Below are 17,297 nucleotides of genomic sequence, written 5' to 3' on the forward strand. Positions count from 1 at the left end.
ATACTCAATGAGTGTTTTTCAACTACCCTTGGGATTAATTAAAGATATAGAGGCGATGATCCGTAAGTTTTGGTGGGGCAACCAAGATAATAAAAGGAGAATGCAGTGGGTGAAGTGGGGTACCCTATGTTCTCCAAAGTCTTTGGGAGGAATGGGGTTTCGGGATCTCAGACAGTTTAATGATGCACTCCTCGGCAAACAAGTATGGAGACTCTTTCATGAGAAAGGCACGCTGCTGTACAAGGTGTTTAAACCAAAATACTTCCCATCAAGTAGCATTCTGGAAGCAGATTTCAATCAACGAAGCTCTTTTGCATGGAAAAGTATTTTACTAGCAAGAGAGGTTATTTGCAAGGGTGCACGGTGGAGAGTCGGAGATGGGTCATCCATAAACATTTGGAATCATCGGTGGCTGAATTGTCCAGGGAGTGGCAAGATTGTGTCTCCCAATATTAATCCATCTTTGTCCTCAGTGAAGAATCTATTTTTTCCTGGCACTAAAGTTTGGAACAAGGAGCTTATCGAGCAATCTTTCTTACCTTGGGAAGCTGAGAGGATTCAAAGCATTCCGGTCAGTCACTTTCCAATGGAGGATTTGCTTATTTGGCCACTCACCAAGGATGGGAACTACTAAGTTAAGAGCGCTTACCAGCTGTTATCCTCAGAAATCAGAGCTACTCTGCCTAGTTCATCTGAAACAGAGAATGGCAAGCATTTTTGGAATGGAATATGGAAGTTACAGGTACCTAACAAAGTGAAGCATTTTGTGTGGAGAGCTTCAAGGGAGTCGTTGCCTACCAAGCTGAATTTGTTTTCACGGCATGTCTTACCTGATCAGTTCTGCAACCTCTGTAAAGAGCATCCTGAAGATTCCATTCACTGTTTATGGTTGTGTGATGGAGCCAAAAGTATTTGGCTATCGGACCCAACATTTAGTTCCCTACGATCAAAAATTTTCAGAGGTTTTGGTGATCTTGTCGCTGTTGTGTTGGAAAATACAAGCCCAAATTTTGCTGCTCTGTTTTCAATGATTGCATGGTGCATTTGGGTTAGACGTAATAAATTGAGAGAGAAGCTACCGGTGTGGGCTGTCGGGGAAACGGCGAGACGAGCTCGGGAGTTTCTGCAGGAGTATTGGGACGTTCAAGACAGGCCATCCTGGACCTCTGTTCAGCGCCCAAGGCAGAAATGGTCGCCGCCGGAGTTAGGAGTATATAAACTTAATTTCGACGGCACCATCTTTGAAGGTTCAGCGAGAGCGGGGTTGGGGGTGGTAGTGAGGGATGCTGAAGGTATGATCATTGCTGCACTAAGCCAGAACATCAAACTTCCTAGCTCAGTAGACTTGGTCGAAGCCTTAGCCGCTCGGAGAGCTATCTTATTTGCCCAAGAGCTCTGCCTTGGTCAAGTGATGGTGGAGGGTGATTCACTGAGGGTCATTACAGCTATTAATAACCCACAAAAGAATAGGACACAGTGGGGTCATGTTGTTGAAGATATTAAAAAAGCCAGCTCTTGGTTCCAAACATGTAGTTTCGGTCATATCTATAGGGAGGGGAATAGTTTAGCCCATTCTCTAGCAAAAAGAGCAGTTTTAGCTGCTGATTTAGATGTGTGGTTAGAAGATCTACCACAGGATTTAATTGATGTATTTCAGTGTGATTTATCTTAATAAAATTGACTTACCTATTCCTCAAAAAAAAAAAAAAAAATAAAGTAAGTTATATAATTTGGATAACTAATTTGGGACATCCCAACTCAAAATAAAAAATATTTATCTTATCAAAAAAAAAAAAAATTTACTTATTACAAGCAAGTTTGTTCGTTGGCTTGGCAATTTTTATGTCCAACGTTTAAGGAGCGTTTTATCTATAATCTGATTCTCCCAGATTACCAACCCCATGTGGCCCACTTTTGCCTCAAAGGCAAAAAATCCAAGGTAAAAATCTGCTGACATGAGATCGATTTTGAGGACCCATGAATCCAATCCAACGGCGTAGGTACCAACTTGCATGTTCTAGAAGTCGTGTCAGCGGTTTGATCCCTAAGCTAGTCCACGTGTCAAAGCCTCTACACCCTTGAAGTCGAGAACTTTCGTGTTTCGATCTCTCCAACATTAAAAAGTCTCAAAATTTCTCTCTTTCCGTCCAACAATAAACAAAAGCTGATCCGAATCCTATGAACGACTCATCTTTTGATTCATTTTTCGCGTCCGTGACTGTAACTGTAAGTGTTTTTTTTTTTTCCTCCTTTGCCATTGCACAGTTGCACTCACACACACTGAATGTGTTTGGCTGCCGACAAAATCTCCGGGAAAATTGGACCAAAACAAATTTTTTTTTCTTCTTATTTTTACTATATTGGGAATTTGGATAATGACACAATTAATGTGGGTCTTTTGTGAAGTAAAATGTTAATGCATGGGTGTAGAGAAATTCAAAAACTTGTATTGGGTTTTTCTTAATTGTTCATTCTAGGAGCAAAGCTTTGTTCTTTTCTAATAAATTTGATGGCTTTATTTCGTGTTTATTGCTTTGCATGATTATATATTTGCAGTATGTATTAGATCTATGTTTTTTTGGTCCATATATGGTTTACATTAATGAAAGTGGGACTAAAAGGAGCTTTGGTCAAGAGCATGAAATGAAAATGATACTAGGGAATAAAAGGAGTCAATGAGTTCTTTTTTGCTTTTTAGGCTAATTTCAGTGCTCCCCATTTGTTGGTTAATAGAATGCTTTGGTTATTTTATAGATTTGGAATTGGGGTGTGGATCTCAGTAGGCAATATTAAAATCATTGTCTTTTGACTGCTTCACCATTTTGGAATTTAAAAAAGAACAATTGGGAGGGTTTGTTAGGAGAAGATAAATTAGTTTTCCCTTTAGTTTCAAAAGCTCCTTATGCTGCACGTATCCTTTTGAACATCAAGCAGTCACCACTAGCTGAATGCTAATTATGTTCTTTTGATTGTGTTGATATGCTTGAATTTGCAAATATAGTGCTTCTGTGCAATCAGTCTCTGAGTTATAACCTGTGAACAATAATTTTCTTGTAAAGTGATTCTGTGACAAGCCCAATCCATACTTGATCTGTATTACTATGTTTTAACATTGTTGTGCTTGCTTTGGGCCAGTGATAAATGTGACTTCTGCTTTTCCATACTCTATGCCCATGTGCCACTCAAGCTTTTGCTGTTTATTTGGACAAGTAACAACTAACATGGCACCACCATGTTTACTAGTCTAATTTTCTTCAGGTTGTTCTTGGGAAGTTTGTGACAAATACTAATCACCCACAGAAAGTGTTGGAATAAGATTTCTAACTTCATGTGTATAAACTACAGGCAAACACTTGCTTGCATCCGTGTGAATCTGTCATATAAAGTGAATTTGTATCGGGCAATTTTAATAGACTTTAAGATTTTAGAATGTATGTTTGTGTTTAATCTTTGTGAAGAAGTAGAAGCTAAACTTGTTGCTTCTTGCACTTCTATTCTCTAAGTGGAATGTGTTTGCAGGATCATTGTGTATTCTGTTCATTTATTCATTTGGTATTTTGTAGACTGAACTTTTATAGATTCATTATTGTACTTGACATGTATTTGATGAGTATACTTAGCAAAGTGTTAGACATGATTGATTCTTGTATTTGTATTAAACTTTATTAAATATGCTAAATCCTTACTATATGGTAGGAGCTGCACTAGAATTTAGCTCCTATTAGTAATACATATATCTTGGAACATTTTAGGTTTTATAGGTTTGCAAGACATACTGTACGACTTGCTGTATTTGAGTGTGTTCTCATACTATCTAATACTTTTTGGAGGTAGAAGAATTCTTGAAACCTTTGAAATCATCAACCATGAGTTTTGTTTTCCGAGGGAGTAGAGCAGATATTGAAAGTGGATTTCCAGGATTTGCTCCTGAACCACCAGCAATGGTATGTTAACATGTGCCAGTGCACATTTCTGCAATATTTATTTATTTTTGTTTACTTTTTACCTGTATCTCAATCAGATAATATGATTAGATTATGTGATTGTAAGCTTGTCACTGTGTTGATTCTTCGTCCTTTGACCTCTTCCTATCAGCGCATGCACACAGTGCGGCCGGTTAATTCCAACTCACTTGCTTTTCTTGTCACAGGTAATGTATTTGATTTCAGCTTTTTCATTCCATCGCTTGATGTTTTGTAAATGTATTTTTTAATCCATACCATTACCTCTTTGTTCAGCAGTTCTTTTGCTTTTCATGATTTTGAACTCTAATCAGATGTCACCAAACTTTTTGGTATGTCGTCACCAAGCATTACTTGTGGGCATACTTCTAATTCTGTTAAGTGATTCCGAAGTATAAAACTTACACAGCAATTAAGCTTGGACACTTCGCGTCTATATGTGCAGATCTGGCTAGTTGTGGGTGTCTTTTTGATGGCCACAATCCTGAGGATGTATGCAACTTGTCAACAACTTCAAGCTCAGGCCCGCGCTCATGCTGCGGCAGCCAGTGGCTTGCTAGGTCATACTGAACTGCGACTACACATGCCACCATCAATAGCTTTTGCAACAAGAGGACGATTACAAGGACTAAGACTCCAGCTTGCACTTCTTGACCGAGAGTTTGATGATCTAGGTATTGTAGTTTTTGTTAAATAATTTTTTGGTTTTGTATGAGTATGACTGGGTCACCTCTTGAAAATTGATGGTGCACATGCAGATGCCCAAAGAAATGCTTGGTTTTTGATTTTTTTGTGGATGAATTGTTTTGCTTTTTCTGCTGCAGATTATGATACTCTCAGAGCATTGGACTCTGTTAATACTTCCACCACTCCTTCAATGAGTGAGGAAGAGATAAATACTTTACCTGTTCACAAGTACAGAGTTGCTGGCTCAGAGAAGTAAGTTTGAAAGAGAGTGGGTGAGAATGTGTTTGTCTTTAATTATATTGCAACTTTTTTTAGTAGCTAGTTATCAGTATATGGATGTCTCTATAGATTATGTCATCATCAATTGAGTATTGAACCTTGCCTTAGTCTTAGTATTATGTACTAATTGCTCATTACAATGATGATATACATGGTCAAGAGTGGAATGAACCTCTGATGTCATTAAGTAGTGGATGAAATGGTAGTAATTTGGAGTAGTAGCTTAACTAATTTAACTGCTAGTCGGCTATGACTTTGATTTGTTCAGTTTACTACCAACTTCTAATTAATTTTATGATGATCCTTAGAAAGTTTCCTCTTTTCTTTGCAACATTTGTATCGGAGTTTGACTAAACTGGATGAAAATGAATGCATTCTTCCTGAAATGCTTGGACAAAATGCTTCCTCCCCCCTCCCTCTCTCCTCCTAAAATGCTGTATATAGAAATTTATTTTGAGACAGTGTAGAAATTTATTTTGTTTTCACAACTCAATGGCAATAATTTAAAATGATTTGTTTATTTATGGTCACAGTTCATCACGGCAACAGGCATCATCTTCTTCGGGCCCAGCTGAGGTAATTTCTTTTCCTTTTACAATTTTGATTGCATAATCACTACAAAAATGTCTGGGATAATTTCTTTTCCTTTTACATTTAAAAGATTCTTCCTTTTGAAATGTGAATCATCTGATACTACTTTCCAGTTATAATAGTCAGTATCTGTCCATAATTAAACTGGTAGGAATCCCTGTGAGCTTTGTCAAATCAGCTTGTGGAATTAAGTGCTTTTTCATGATTATTAGGTGTAATTATTTAGCACTTAGAGAGAAATGCTCCCTCATCTCACATAATAGTGGGTTTTACTAATTAAATTCAAGGTGAGACCCATTCTTCATAAGAGAGGAGGGAAAATTGCACCCGGAATATTGAATAGTTTTTCAATTATTAGGTACTCTCATTTTTGTGTTATCTTTAGTTTTTCAATTATTAGGAACTCTCATTTTTGTGTCATCTTTAGTTTCTTATTTTCTCTTCTGCAAGCAGACTAAGCAAGACTTTAGAAAGGCGGATGGGAGCATCAGGGGCCCAGATGATGAACTGACATGCAGCATTTGCTTGGAGCAAGTTAATATGGGGGAGCTAGTTCGTAGCTTGCCATGTTTGCATCAGGTTCTTCCACTGTCCATATTGAATCTGGTCCACTTTATTAGCTAATGAGTTGCACACATTTCCAAAATCTAAGAATAAAGGCAATATTTTTTTTTTTGGTAAAAGAGGATATATACTTCATAAAGGTAAACAGAAAAGATAGGTTCTGGGCATAGCCTGGTAGAGTACAAATGGCGGCAATCAACCTCATAAATAGAGATTAAGTCCTTAGGAGGACTGGAATACAACACAAAATCCACATCTAGAGAAAATCCTAATCTTTTTTTTCTTTTTTTGAGAGAGTGTTTCAACTTATGGCGTTCGCTCCTGATGATAGCTCTTTATCATCAGACCAAAACACCAATCAGTTTTTTGTGTAGGCGGGAATCGAACCCCAGATCTCTTATATAACCATCAGAGACTTTATCAATTGAGCTAACTGGAACTCACACAGAAAATCCTAATCTAGCTAGGTAGTCAGCACTCTTATTTGCTTCTCTGTAGACATGGCTAAAATGCAATTGCAGAATCCGGGTAACCAATTGCCTGCATTCGTCCATAAGAGAGGAGACAACAGTGTTAGAGTTTGCATGGTTAGCAAAGCATCAACTATAGCTTTCTTACATCTTAGTTTTTCATTAATTATACACAAAGAATATACAAAGAGTCATTGAGATACTCATACCTAAAAATAATTATTAATCTTTATTTTTACAATAATCTCCTGATTTAGGAATTATGCTCACATATACTAAAAATTGCACCTTGAATCTTGATGTTTAGCATTTTTAATTTCACCATACTTTTTCCCCCTCATATTTCAAGATCTTGAATTATTATGGATGCTATGCTGCTTAGGGATGGCAATTTTACCCCGCCTCACTTAACCCACCCCTCCCTGCTTCGTTCAACGCGGGTTTTTCCTAACCCGCAAAAGTGGTGGGGCGGGGATGGGGCAAAATTTTAGCCCCGCACCACGAGGCAGGGTGGGGATAGGTTTAGATTTTTTAAAACCACTCCACCCCGACCCTACTTGTCCCCGCCTTGCGTTGCTGAGGGTTATTATTGTAAATTTTTTATACCCTAAAACCCTACTATTTAAACAAACATATCAATATTAGCTTATTTTATTCTACCTAATGTGGATCTCTACCTTTATTTTGTTATGAGTTATACTATGAGATTTTTTATTTTTTATTTATTTTTTGTGATTATCTTGTTAAACGTTTGGATATATTATTCAATTTTTTTTTTTAAATTGAATTGATTTGATTTGATGTGATAAATTTAATTGTAATTTCAAGTATATTTTTATTAATGAAATAGGTTTCATTAAAAAAATTGTATTAGTTGTAGGATAAATTAACAAAAAGTAGAGTTTTACGGGGTGAGGCAGGACTTCGCGGGGCCCTAAGGGGATGGGGTTAGAAATTTTTTCCTGTCATGCGGAGCAAGGTGGGACGGGGATGGGGCAAGACAAAACTGTGTGGGGTAGGGATGAAGACCTCATCCTTCGGCCCTGCCCCGCCCCATTTCCATCCCTAAGATTGCTATTGCTGCTGCATAAACAACAGATTCTGAAATCCACAAAACAGTATTGATATAGTATATCTAATTGATTCGTATGATAATCATTATTGTTTGATGTGTTTTTTTTTTTTTTTTTTTTTTTTGGGCAGTTTCATGCCAATTGCATTGATCCATGGCTGCGGCAACAAGGCACATGCCCTGTTTGTAAATTTAGTGTGGGATCGGGATGGCAGGATAGAAGGGAGAGTGAATCAGATGGGTCAGACATGGTTTAATGACTCAGTCAAGGATATATATATATATATATATATATATATATATATATTTAGCTTTCCATATTGTCTTTTGCATAAAAATAATATACTCTTGAGTTACATATGTATATAAGTTTCAGTCTCGGCATTTTCTTAACTTGGGCATGAAGCATGCCTCCTTTTTTCCCTTGATAAATAAAAGAGATACTTAATATTCTATTCGTAGATCAATGTTGTTGAGCTGTCATTTCTTTCTTATAGTTCAATTTTTAATATTTTGACCATGTGTGTAAAACTCTGGTTATGGACTGGAAGACATCCTGTGATACTGTCACACTTGTGACATGTATGCCTGACTTTTTATTTTTATTTTATTTATTTGAGATGAAAGTATGGGTGGCTTATTGAAGTGTTGAATTGGTCACATGCTACTAGGGGTGTCAAATAGGTGGGTTTGAAGTGGGCATAATTTGGTTGGGTATATAAAACTCATTTACCCATTAAAACCCATTTAACTAATTGCTTCTAACTTAAATCCAACCAAATCCAATTATTATAGGTAAACCTCAATCTACCCAATTTCCCAATTATCAAAATTACCAAAATGCCACTAAAGTAAAAATGACCAAAGTATTCTAAAATCTTCAAAAATGACCAAAATACCCCTAAATCTAAAAATGACTAAAATATCCCTGAAACAAAAAATGACCAAAATACCCTTGAAACCTAAAAAATGACCAAAATACCCTCCAACTCCAAAAAATGACCAAAATACCTCAAAATAAAAAATAACAAAAATACCCTCGAACCCCAAAAATTACCAAAATACTCTCGAAACCCAAAAAATGACCAAAATACCCCCGAAATCCAAAGAATGACCAAAATAACCCTGAAACCCAAAAAATGACCAAAATACCTTCAAAACCAAAAATAACCAAAATACCCTTGGAATCCAAAAATTACCAAAATACTCCCGAACCCCAAAAAATGACCAAAATACTCTCAAAACCCAAAGAATGACCAAAATGCCCCCGAAACCTAAAAATTACCAAAAAAACCTTGAAACCCAAAAAATGACCAAAATACCCTAAAAACCCAAAAATGACCAAAATACCTCTAAAACCCAAAAAATGACCAAAATACTCTTGAAATCCAAAAATTACTAAAATACCCCCGAACCCCAAAAAATGACCAATACACCTCCTAAACCCAAAAATTTACCAAAATTTCCTCGAAATCCTTAAAATAACCCAAATACCCCCAAACCTAAAAAATGACCAAAATATTCTCGAAATCCAGAAAATGATCAAAATACTCCCGAAACCCAAAAAATGACCAATACACCTCCTAAACCTAAAAATTTACCAAAACATCCCTAAAACCCAGCAAATGACCAAAATACCCTCGAACCCAAAAAATGACCAAAATACCCCCAAACCCAAAAAATGACCAAAATACAATTGTGGTTCTTGCATTCAATTGTGGTTCTCGAGCTTATATGATGATAGATTTTTGGGTAGTTGTGACCATCTACCCAAAACTATGAGGTTGTGTTTCAAAACTTTTCCTTACATGTTTGAATGTGGTTCTTGCATTCAAATGTGGCTCTCAAGAAAAGAATAGTCAATTAGGGTGTGTTTGTTTTGGTTGAAAAGAGTTTCAGGAAAGCCTTTTACACCCCTCTATGTGTTTGGTAAAAATAGGAAATTGGGTCAAACGGAAATCACTTTCTGCGTTGACCGTAAAATACCCATGTTGGCCCGTAAAACCATTTCAGGTTTTATTTTACCTTCAAATCATATACACCTCTCATACACTCTCTCAAGCTTCTCACATGAACACTCCAAGCTTAGTGAAGACCGAGCTCCACAGAGCAAGACACGCCAACGCAGGTCACCGTCCGATGACCCAGTTCATGCTCCTCCTCTAGTCCGTGCTCCTCACGCCATTTCGTGCTCCTCCGCTGACCCACAGTCCACCGATCCACCCACGTTGAGTTCGATCCACCCTCTATTTCACTCTGACAACCTCACCTCACCTCTGATCCACCCTCTACTCAGTCCGATCTAGTCACCTCACCTCCGACCCATCCTCTACAAAAGCCGATCCACCCACAATCTTTGTGGGTGCTGGTGTGTGGGTGCTGGTGGATTTTCTGTGGGTGCTGATGTGTGGGTGGTGGTGGATTTTGTGATATAAAATTTGTTTGGAAACTAAGAAAATGACTGAGAAAATGTGAAAAATTTGTAGGAAAATAGCATTTTCAGAATGTTACCAAATACTGAAAATTGTTTTCTAAAATAATTCTTAAAATGCATCCAAACACAGAAAATATTTTACATCCGGAAAATATTTTACATTGAAACAAACACAGCCTTAGTTTTAGTTCAAATGGCAACATGTCATTCAGAAGTATGTTGGAGGGTGACATTACAAATTCAAAACCGACTGATTGGGTAATACTAATTGGCAATAACCATATGTATATACAAAGTCTTTTGGGCTTGTCTCAAGAAAACGGATTCTAAAAAATTTTATCAGAAATTTGAAGTCTATTAAATGGCAATAACGACCCCTTGGATGCTTGAATATACCATAGTTTGAAAAAGCCACTTACATGCCTTTCAGCTCTTCACTGCATGAAAAGCCAGTCTCGTATTGGATATGTTAAAATAACAAAATTCAAAAGGAGCTATTTAGTAGTACTTTCTGCAATCCAAATGAGGTCTTTAAGATTTAAGTCAATGGAATTTATAATTCATCCAAATTGAATCGTTTGGGGCCCTTCTCTGAGTTTCATTTTTCCACCTTGACTTCCTACCTGATCAAAATACCAAATCTAAAAAAATGTCAACCACGGGCGTGTGGCCACACTTTCCACTTTCCACGGGCTTGGATTTAAAAATTGTGTAATTGGTCTTACATTGAAGTAAATAGGCTAAACATCTGATCTGAAACAAATTGGCTATTCTCAAAACACTTATAATGTAAAAAAATTCACTCAAATTATCTTAAATGGAGATTCTTGAGCTACAACCTTGTGATAAAAAGAAATGCAAATATGTGACCTGTGAACCAATTTCGCCGACAGTAAACCTTAGTTTTCCCTACCTAGAAACTATTAGAACTCAAACCATCTATTGTTTATTCAAAAAGGTAAAAATAAAGTCTGCCTCTTCTAAGGTTAATCATCTTCTTCTTTCTCAACCAGTATCCTCTTGCATGCCTCATAGCACATGAAAGATATCCCAGCAGCAGGGGCCAATTGCACACAACTTGGTCCCAAGCCTCTATACAGATGAGCACCCAATACTACTCATGAATAGTCTGTAGATATTGTATGTGAACTCAACAAAAAGTGACACTGTATTGCATTAGAAACTAAATCAGGGGGGAACATTTTCCTGATGGAAAGATTACCATATTTTCAAAGCATTCTTCTGCAGATACTCAGTAAATACACACTTAAATATATCAGAAATACCACTTAAATGTAATCCATAAGCCTTTATCTCATAACATACACAGTAGGTGATTGCCCAAAAGAAAATTGATGAAAAGCTATGAGATTTAGATATCCACACAACCCCATACAATGTTCATGACTAGCCTAGCTACTATGATGCCCAAAATGCAACTACAAAAAACCTCCTACAAGAAACCCCATATAATTCCATTCCAATAGAAGCCTGAACCAATATTCACAAACTCGCGAATTGAAAGACCACCCAAGCTAGAAATTAAATCAAAACTCCTAAGCAATTAATTCCCGACAGAAGAAAAAAAGTGCAAGCAAAAATTGTAGAGAAAATATTATTTAAAAACCCCAAAATATCAAATGGAACATTTTATCATGAAAGAAAATTATTCATGAGACTTCAATTTTAGGTAAAAATTTCCACGGAAACAATCAGAAGACAACAATTAAATTTCATTAAATATTGATAAGAATCAAGCTGACTATAACTAAAAATTGATAAGCTAAAACCAAAAGATTAGGATTCTTTTTTTCTTCTTTAGCAAAATCAATAGCTGAATTTAGCTAAGAACCCAAATAGGATTCATGGGTCCCTAAACCAATAAAAACTGTGATTTTCCTGCATTTTCTCAACAACCAAACATAGCCCAACCTCTAATTATTAACCCCCCCCCCCCCCCCCCCCCCCAAAAAAAAAAACTAATCAAAGCCAGAAATTTTGATCTCAAACAACCCATCAAATCCCCCAAAAGTAATTGTTGAGGGCCATTTGTGGAAGCCCAGGCAGACAGAAATAAAGCCCAATAATGAGGGCAACAAAGAATTGACAAAATAGATAGCAAAAACCCATTAGACCCAAGCGGTAGGAATAATGGATCACAGGCCCAACAAATAAATAAATGGGTCTTGAAGAGGCAAGCAGGCTTAAAGAAGTCAGGAAAGAAAGAAATAGCATCCCATGGGTAGTGTATGAGATAGAAAAGTGAGAAAGAGTCACCATAGGCCCAAGGCAATGCAAACTAAGAAAGTAAGGGGTTTATGGCAGGCCCATAAACCCTAAGGTTAAGAATAAGGTTATTGGGCCGAGGAAGTCCAATGAAGTTAGTAAAAAGCCTATGAGAGTGTGCAATTAGCAAACGGGCCGAGTAAGTCCAAAAAAAGCAATCAGGCCGTGGATGTCCAAAGGAAAGCTCAAAGGGACATAGGAGCCCATAAGTAAAAGCAAAATAGTGCCCATGACAGGTCACTCATGAGAAAAGTGATAAATGGCTGGCCCAAAATAGGTCCAGCAGGATTAAATTATTACGGCAAGAATAGCAGTCCAACGTTGCAAGAAATAAAGAAAATTAAGAGTGGACCAAAGAAATGTAAGGCCCATCATCAGACAAAACCCAGTTCTTGAATGGAGCGGGAAACCAAAGAAAATGCCACATAAAAGGTCAAAAAACACGAACGGAGAGCCTCCAGATCACGGCAGACGCATGAGCAGCAAGCAGACTCTTGGACATATTTGAAAGGAAAGCACGCGTAAGACCCAAGTACCACCAGCCTGTTCCCAGCCAATATAGGACGTGGTGGGGCCATGGGCCAAAGGTAAGAGGTAAAGGGGGGTATGGTTTGGTGGTGGGGAGAGGGGAAAAGATCTATTTTGCGGCTCCTGCTCAAGTCCTTTTGGGAGGTATGTCCTGCTGGGATGACAGACCATCCAAAAGAGGCAAGTTTGAGGGGGAACCATTGGGTGCATGCCTTGAGAGTAGAGAGAGAGAGCATTTATACCGTGGCAGGAAAGAAGTGTTACGGTAGACGGAGGAACGAAACAAACCTACCTTTGTCTGGCAAGGGTGAATGTCGTACAGACTTGGTGGTCGGCAAGTACGCCCAGACCAGATAAAGGCGGTTAAGGGACAAAGTGGTAAAACATTGGTCACGACAGACATTATAAAAGGGGCCTTGCCGTGTCTTGAAACTAGGAGTGAAAAACAGAGCATTCTGGGAGTAAAAAGGAAAAAAAAAAACAGAGTAAAAAGAAGAAGAAAAAAGATAAGAAAGAAAACAAAGAAGAAAAGAGAGAAAATTAAGGAAAAAATGAGAGGTAATACAGTGGGCATGCACTGGTAGATCGGTTTCCCTCTCTCCCCCTTCAAATCCTGCTCTTTTCCAAAACGCAACAAGGACCTCTTTTGGGCAATAACCATTCAGGTCCGACTCCCTCAAAGCCATTAATCCCCACGGCAGGATCTTTTTCCTGGGAGATTATTTGCATTGAGAAGAGATGTTCTTCCCTCTTTGGCTTTGCTTTGGCAGACTAAACTTAAAACTTGATTTATGCCCATTTGATTAGTTCGTATTATTTTCTTTCTCCTTTACTTTCTCTGTGAATGACATTATCATGACTGTAATCATACTTTATAGATAGGGATTACATAGCCATTTATTTAAATAGTCAGAATACTCTGTTTTGGTTATTATTATATCTGTCTACCGTAACTCGTCTGAAACAGTTCTGCTTGTTGTAAGCTTACTCCTGGCAGACAAGGCATAAGTTTATGCACAAATCGGCCCAAGTTGAGTTACAATTGGACCGGCCCCAACTCCCTTACTCAGAAACATTCGGGCCTATTACCGCAGGAGGCAGCCCAGTCCAACACACAATACACAATACACAAAAAAGGCCTCCACAATAATCAATCTCCAATTCAAACCAAAACAAAATTTTCAACAAAAAAAAAACACAAACACACACAAATCAATAATCCAAAATCAAATAAGCTAAATTTAACAAATGAGAGAGAGATTAGGGAAAATGAAATCCATCGTGAAACCCTTAAACGTTTGAGGGCTGGGTTTTTTTTTTTTTTTGGAAGGCTGGGTTGAATTTGAGTATATTGTTTTTGGGTTAAATGAGTTTCAATGGGTTTTTAGTTGAAACCCAATAATTACTGGGTCTAATTGGGTTGATATCCATTTAATCCAACTAATAATTGGGTGGGTTTGGGTTTAATTAGAGTGGGTGGGTTTAGGTGGGCAAATGGGTTTGGGCTTATTTTTCCACCCCTACATGCTACCTATTGGTTGCAGTTGATACCTTTAGTTGTTTTTAGGTAAAAATTCAAAATTGACCCTCTAACTTTCAGCATTTTTTATTTCAGTCTTCTAATTTTCAGTTTTGTCTTTTCAGTTCTCTAACTTTTAGTTTTGTCTTTTCAGTTCTCTAACTTTCAATTTTTGTTAATGTAGTATTTCGTTAGACCTCAGTTAGTTGTTGACATTAAAGGTGTTGAAATGACGTTGTTTTGACTATTTTTTTTTAATTATAAATTTTGGAATTAAAAGAAAATAAGAAAAATTTGTAAAAAAAAAAAAAAAAAAAATAATAATAATTTTAGGGCGTTCCCCTTCCCCTAAAATCCACTAGAAATCAGTCAAGAAATCCATCACCTTCTTGGTTACAAATCTCAATACCATTGAAGTAATTAAACAAAAGATTATTTTTTAAGAAAAAAAAAATAGAAATAAAAGTTATGTTATGTTATGCAGTTCAGCCATAAAAGGCTTGGGAAGACCATCTTTCTATTTGTGTTTGTAGTTTCTAGAGAGAGAGAGAGAGAGAGAGAGAGAGAGAGAGAGAGAGAGATGGGTTCCATTCCAGATAGGGATGGCAATAGGACGGGACATGGCCGAATGATGGTGTCTTCGTCCCCACTTCGCATGGTTTTGACTTGCTTCATTCCCGTCACGCCCCACCCCGCCCTGCATGACGGGGAAAAATTTCTCACCCCATCCCTATCCCATGGGGCCCCACGAAGCCCCGCCCCACCTTGTCTCGTAAAATTTTACTTTTTGTTAATTTGCCCTACAACTAGTACAATTTTTTTTAATGAAACCTATTTCATTGATAAAAATATACTTGAAATTACAACTAAATTTATCCCGTCAAATCAAATCAATTTTTATAAAAAATTGAATAATATATCCAAGTGTTTAACAAGACAATCATAAAAAAAAAAAAAAATCCCATAGTATAACACATAACAAAATAAAGGCAGAGAACCACATTAGGTTGAATAAAATAAGCCAATATTAATATGTTTGTTTAAATAGTAGGGTTTTAGGGTATACAAAATTTACAATTATAACCCTTAGTAATGCAGGGTGGGAATGGGGAGGGGTAGGGCGGGGCGGGGTGGGTCTAAAAAGTCTAAACCCATCTCCTCCCCGCCCCACCACCTTTGTGGGGTGGAGAAAACCCGCGTGGGGTGAAGCGGGGAGGGGCGGGGAAAAATTGCCATACTTAATTCCAGAAGCTATTAGACCTCATGTTGTTTGCATCCCATACCCACTTCAAGGTCACATAAACCCAATGCTTAAGTTAGCCAAACTCCTTCACCATTGGATGCAGATGTTAGCCAAGACCATGGTTGTCAAAATCGCGATCTGGATCGTAGGATCGCACGATTTTACGATCCCACCACACCAAAACGATTAGAATCGCACTAGGATCGTAAAAATGGTAGGATCGTACGTAGGATCGTGTAGGATCGTATAGGATCGTAGGATCGTATGGGATTCTACCGATCCTACCAAAAACATAGATTTTTTGTTTTGTTTTTTTTTTTTTTGGGATAAATTTTTTGTTTTGATGAAGTTTTAAGGATTTTTATTTTTTCATGTTGTGATGGTATGACTTTTATTTTTTATTTTATAAAATTATGTCAACCTAAGAAAATGTTTTCTAGTTTCTAGTTCACTTGTAATCAAAATGAAAGAATGTTTCATCATTTCTAAATGAAGAATTTGACTTGGCTTTGCTACATTTTAAGTTATAATATTGTTAAATTTGTTTGATCAATATACTAATTTGTGTTCTAATATTACTAAATTTTTTTAAAATTTTTTTTATATATAATTTTATCAGTTATACTTGTATTTGTATATTGATTGATTGATTTTTTTGAGTATATTTTTTAATTGTTGCTGAGTGGTATAACTTGAATAGTTGAGTGTGAAATTGTATCTTGATATCTTTTACAACTCTAGTATACAAATATATAATGTCTATATAGATGATGATATGGATGATGATGATTAGGAATTTAGGATGGTGGTTATAAGAACCTTAGAATGAGAATAATTAAATGTTCACTTCACCTTAATATTCATCTTACTTTTGGATTTCATATTGTAGTTAGCTAGTTTCCATTTGCTAGCTTATTTTGGATTTCAAATTTGGAACTTAGAACTTAAAAATATTTTCCATATGTTTTGATAAATATTTTAGTATTTGGTTGCTAATTAAATATTTATTGAACTTTTTAGATACATTAAGTCAAAACTTAAATATATTTGTTTCGTTAGTATAGACTTAGCGATGTATGACATGCAAATTACATCATATGATGCAAATCTAAGTTTTTTTATGGATGAATTTATAAGTTACGTGATTATTCAACATACAAAGTCATAATCAATGTGTTTTTTGCTTTAAATCTGAAAATATGTAGGATCTTACGATTCACGATCCGATCCTACGATTTACGATCCCACCTACCTTCAACGATCCTACGTAGGATCCCGATTTTGACAACCTTGGCCAAGACATCCACTTAAATGTTTGAAATCAGTTTTTATTTCCATCGCGATCTTTGTTTTGATTTCAGGGGAAGAGGAATGACCCCTTAAATGTTTTTTATTTTATTTTATTTATTTTTTTACAGATTTTTCTTATGTTCTTTTAATTTTGAAATTTATAAATAAATAAAAATAGCTAAAATGGCTTCGTTTCAGCACCCTTAATGATAGCAACTAGCTGAGTTCTAACGGAATACAACATTGATAAAAATTGAAAGTTAAAAGACTAAAATGACAAAACTGAAAGTTAGACTGAACTGAAAAAAAAAAAAAAAGCTGAAAATTAGAGGGTCAGTTTTGGATTTTTACCTTGTTTTTATTTGTCTTTAA

The 17,297-nt window shown here is 36.5% G+C and overlaps 1 protein-coding gene across 6 annotated transcripts; it reads left to right on the forward strand.

The window, feature by feature from the left end:
• Window positions 1–1,977: 1,977 nt before the first annotated feature.
• On the forward strand, window positions 1,978–8,086 carry LOC126729262 (E3 ubiquitin-protein ligase SDIR1-like). 6 transcript variants are annotated; one of them, XM_050434891.1, is made up of 9 exons: window positions 2,034–2,226; window positions 3,835–3,944; window positions 4,096–4,150; window positions 4,239–4,294; window positions 4,408–4,636; window positions 4,787–4,901; window positions 5,462–5,504; window positions 5,973–6,098; window positions 7,757–8,086. In XM_050434891.1, exons 2-9 carry the CDS (start codon window positions 3,867–3,869, stop codon window positions 7,880–7,882), a joined length of 828 nt encoding a protein of 275 aa, XP_050290848.1. In that variant the 5' UTR covers window positions 2,034–2,226; window positions 3,835–3,866; the 3' UTR covers window positions 7,883–8,086. The 6 variants fall into 6 exon arrangements, with proteins under 6 accessions (XP_050290852.1, XP_050290848.1, XP_050290849.1 ...); XM_050434892.1 differs by having other exon boundaries at window positions 3,838–3,944; XM_050434890.1 differs by having other exon boundaries at window positions 2,037–2,226; window positions 3,753–3,944.
• The last annotated feature ends 9,211 nt before the right edge of the window (window positions 8,087–17,297 follow it).

This window comes from Quercus robur, chromosome 1 (assembly GCF_932294415.1).
Source record: "Quercus robur chromosome 1, dhQueRobu3.1, whole genome shotgun sequence".
Taxonomy (NCBI): Eukaryota; Viridiplantae; Streptophyta; class Magnoliopsida; order Fagales; family Fagaceae; genus Quercus; species Quercus robur.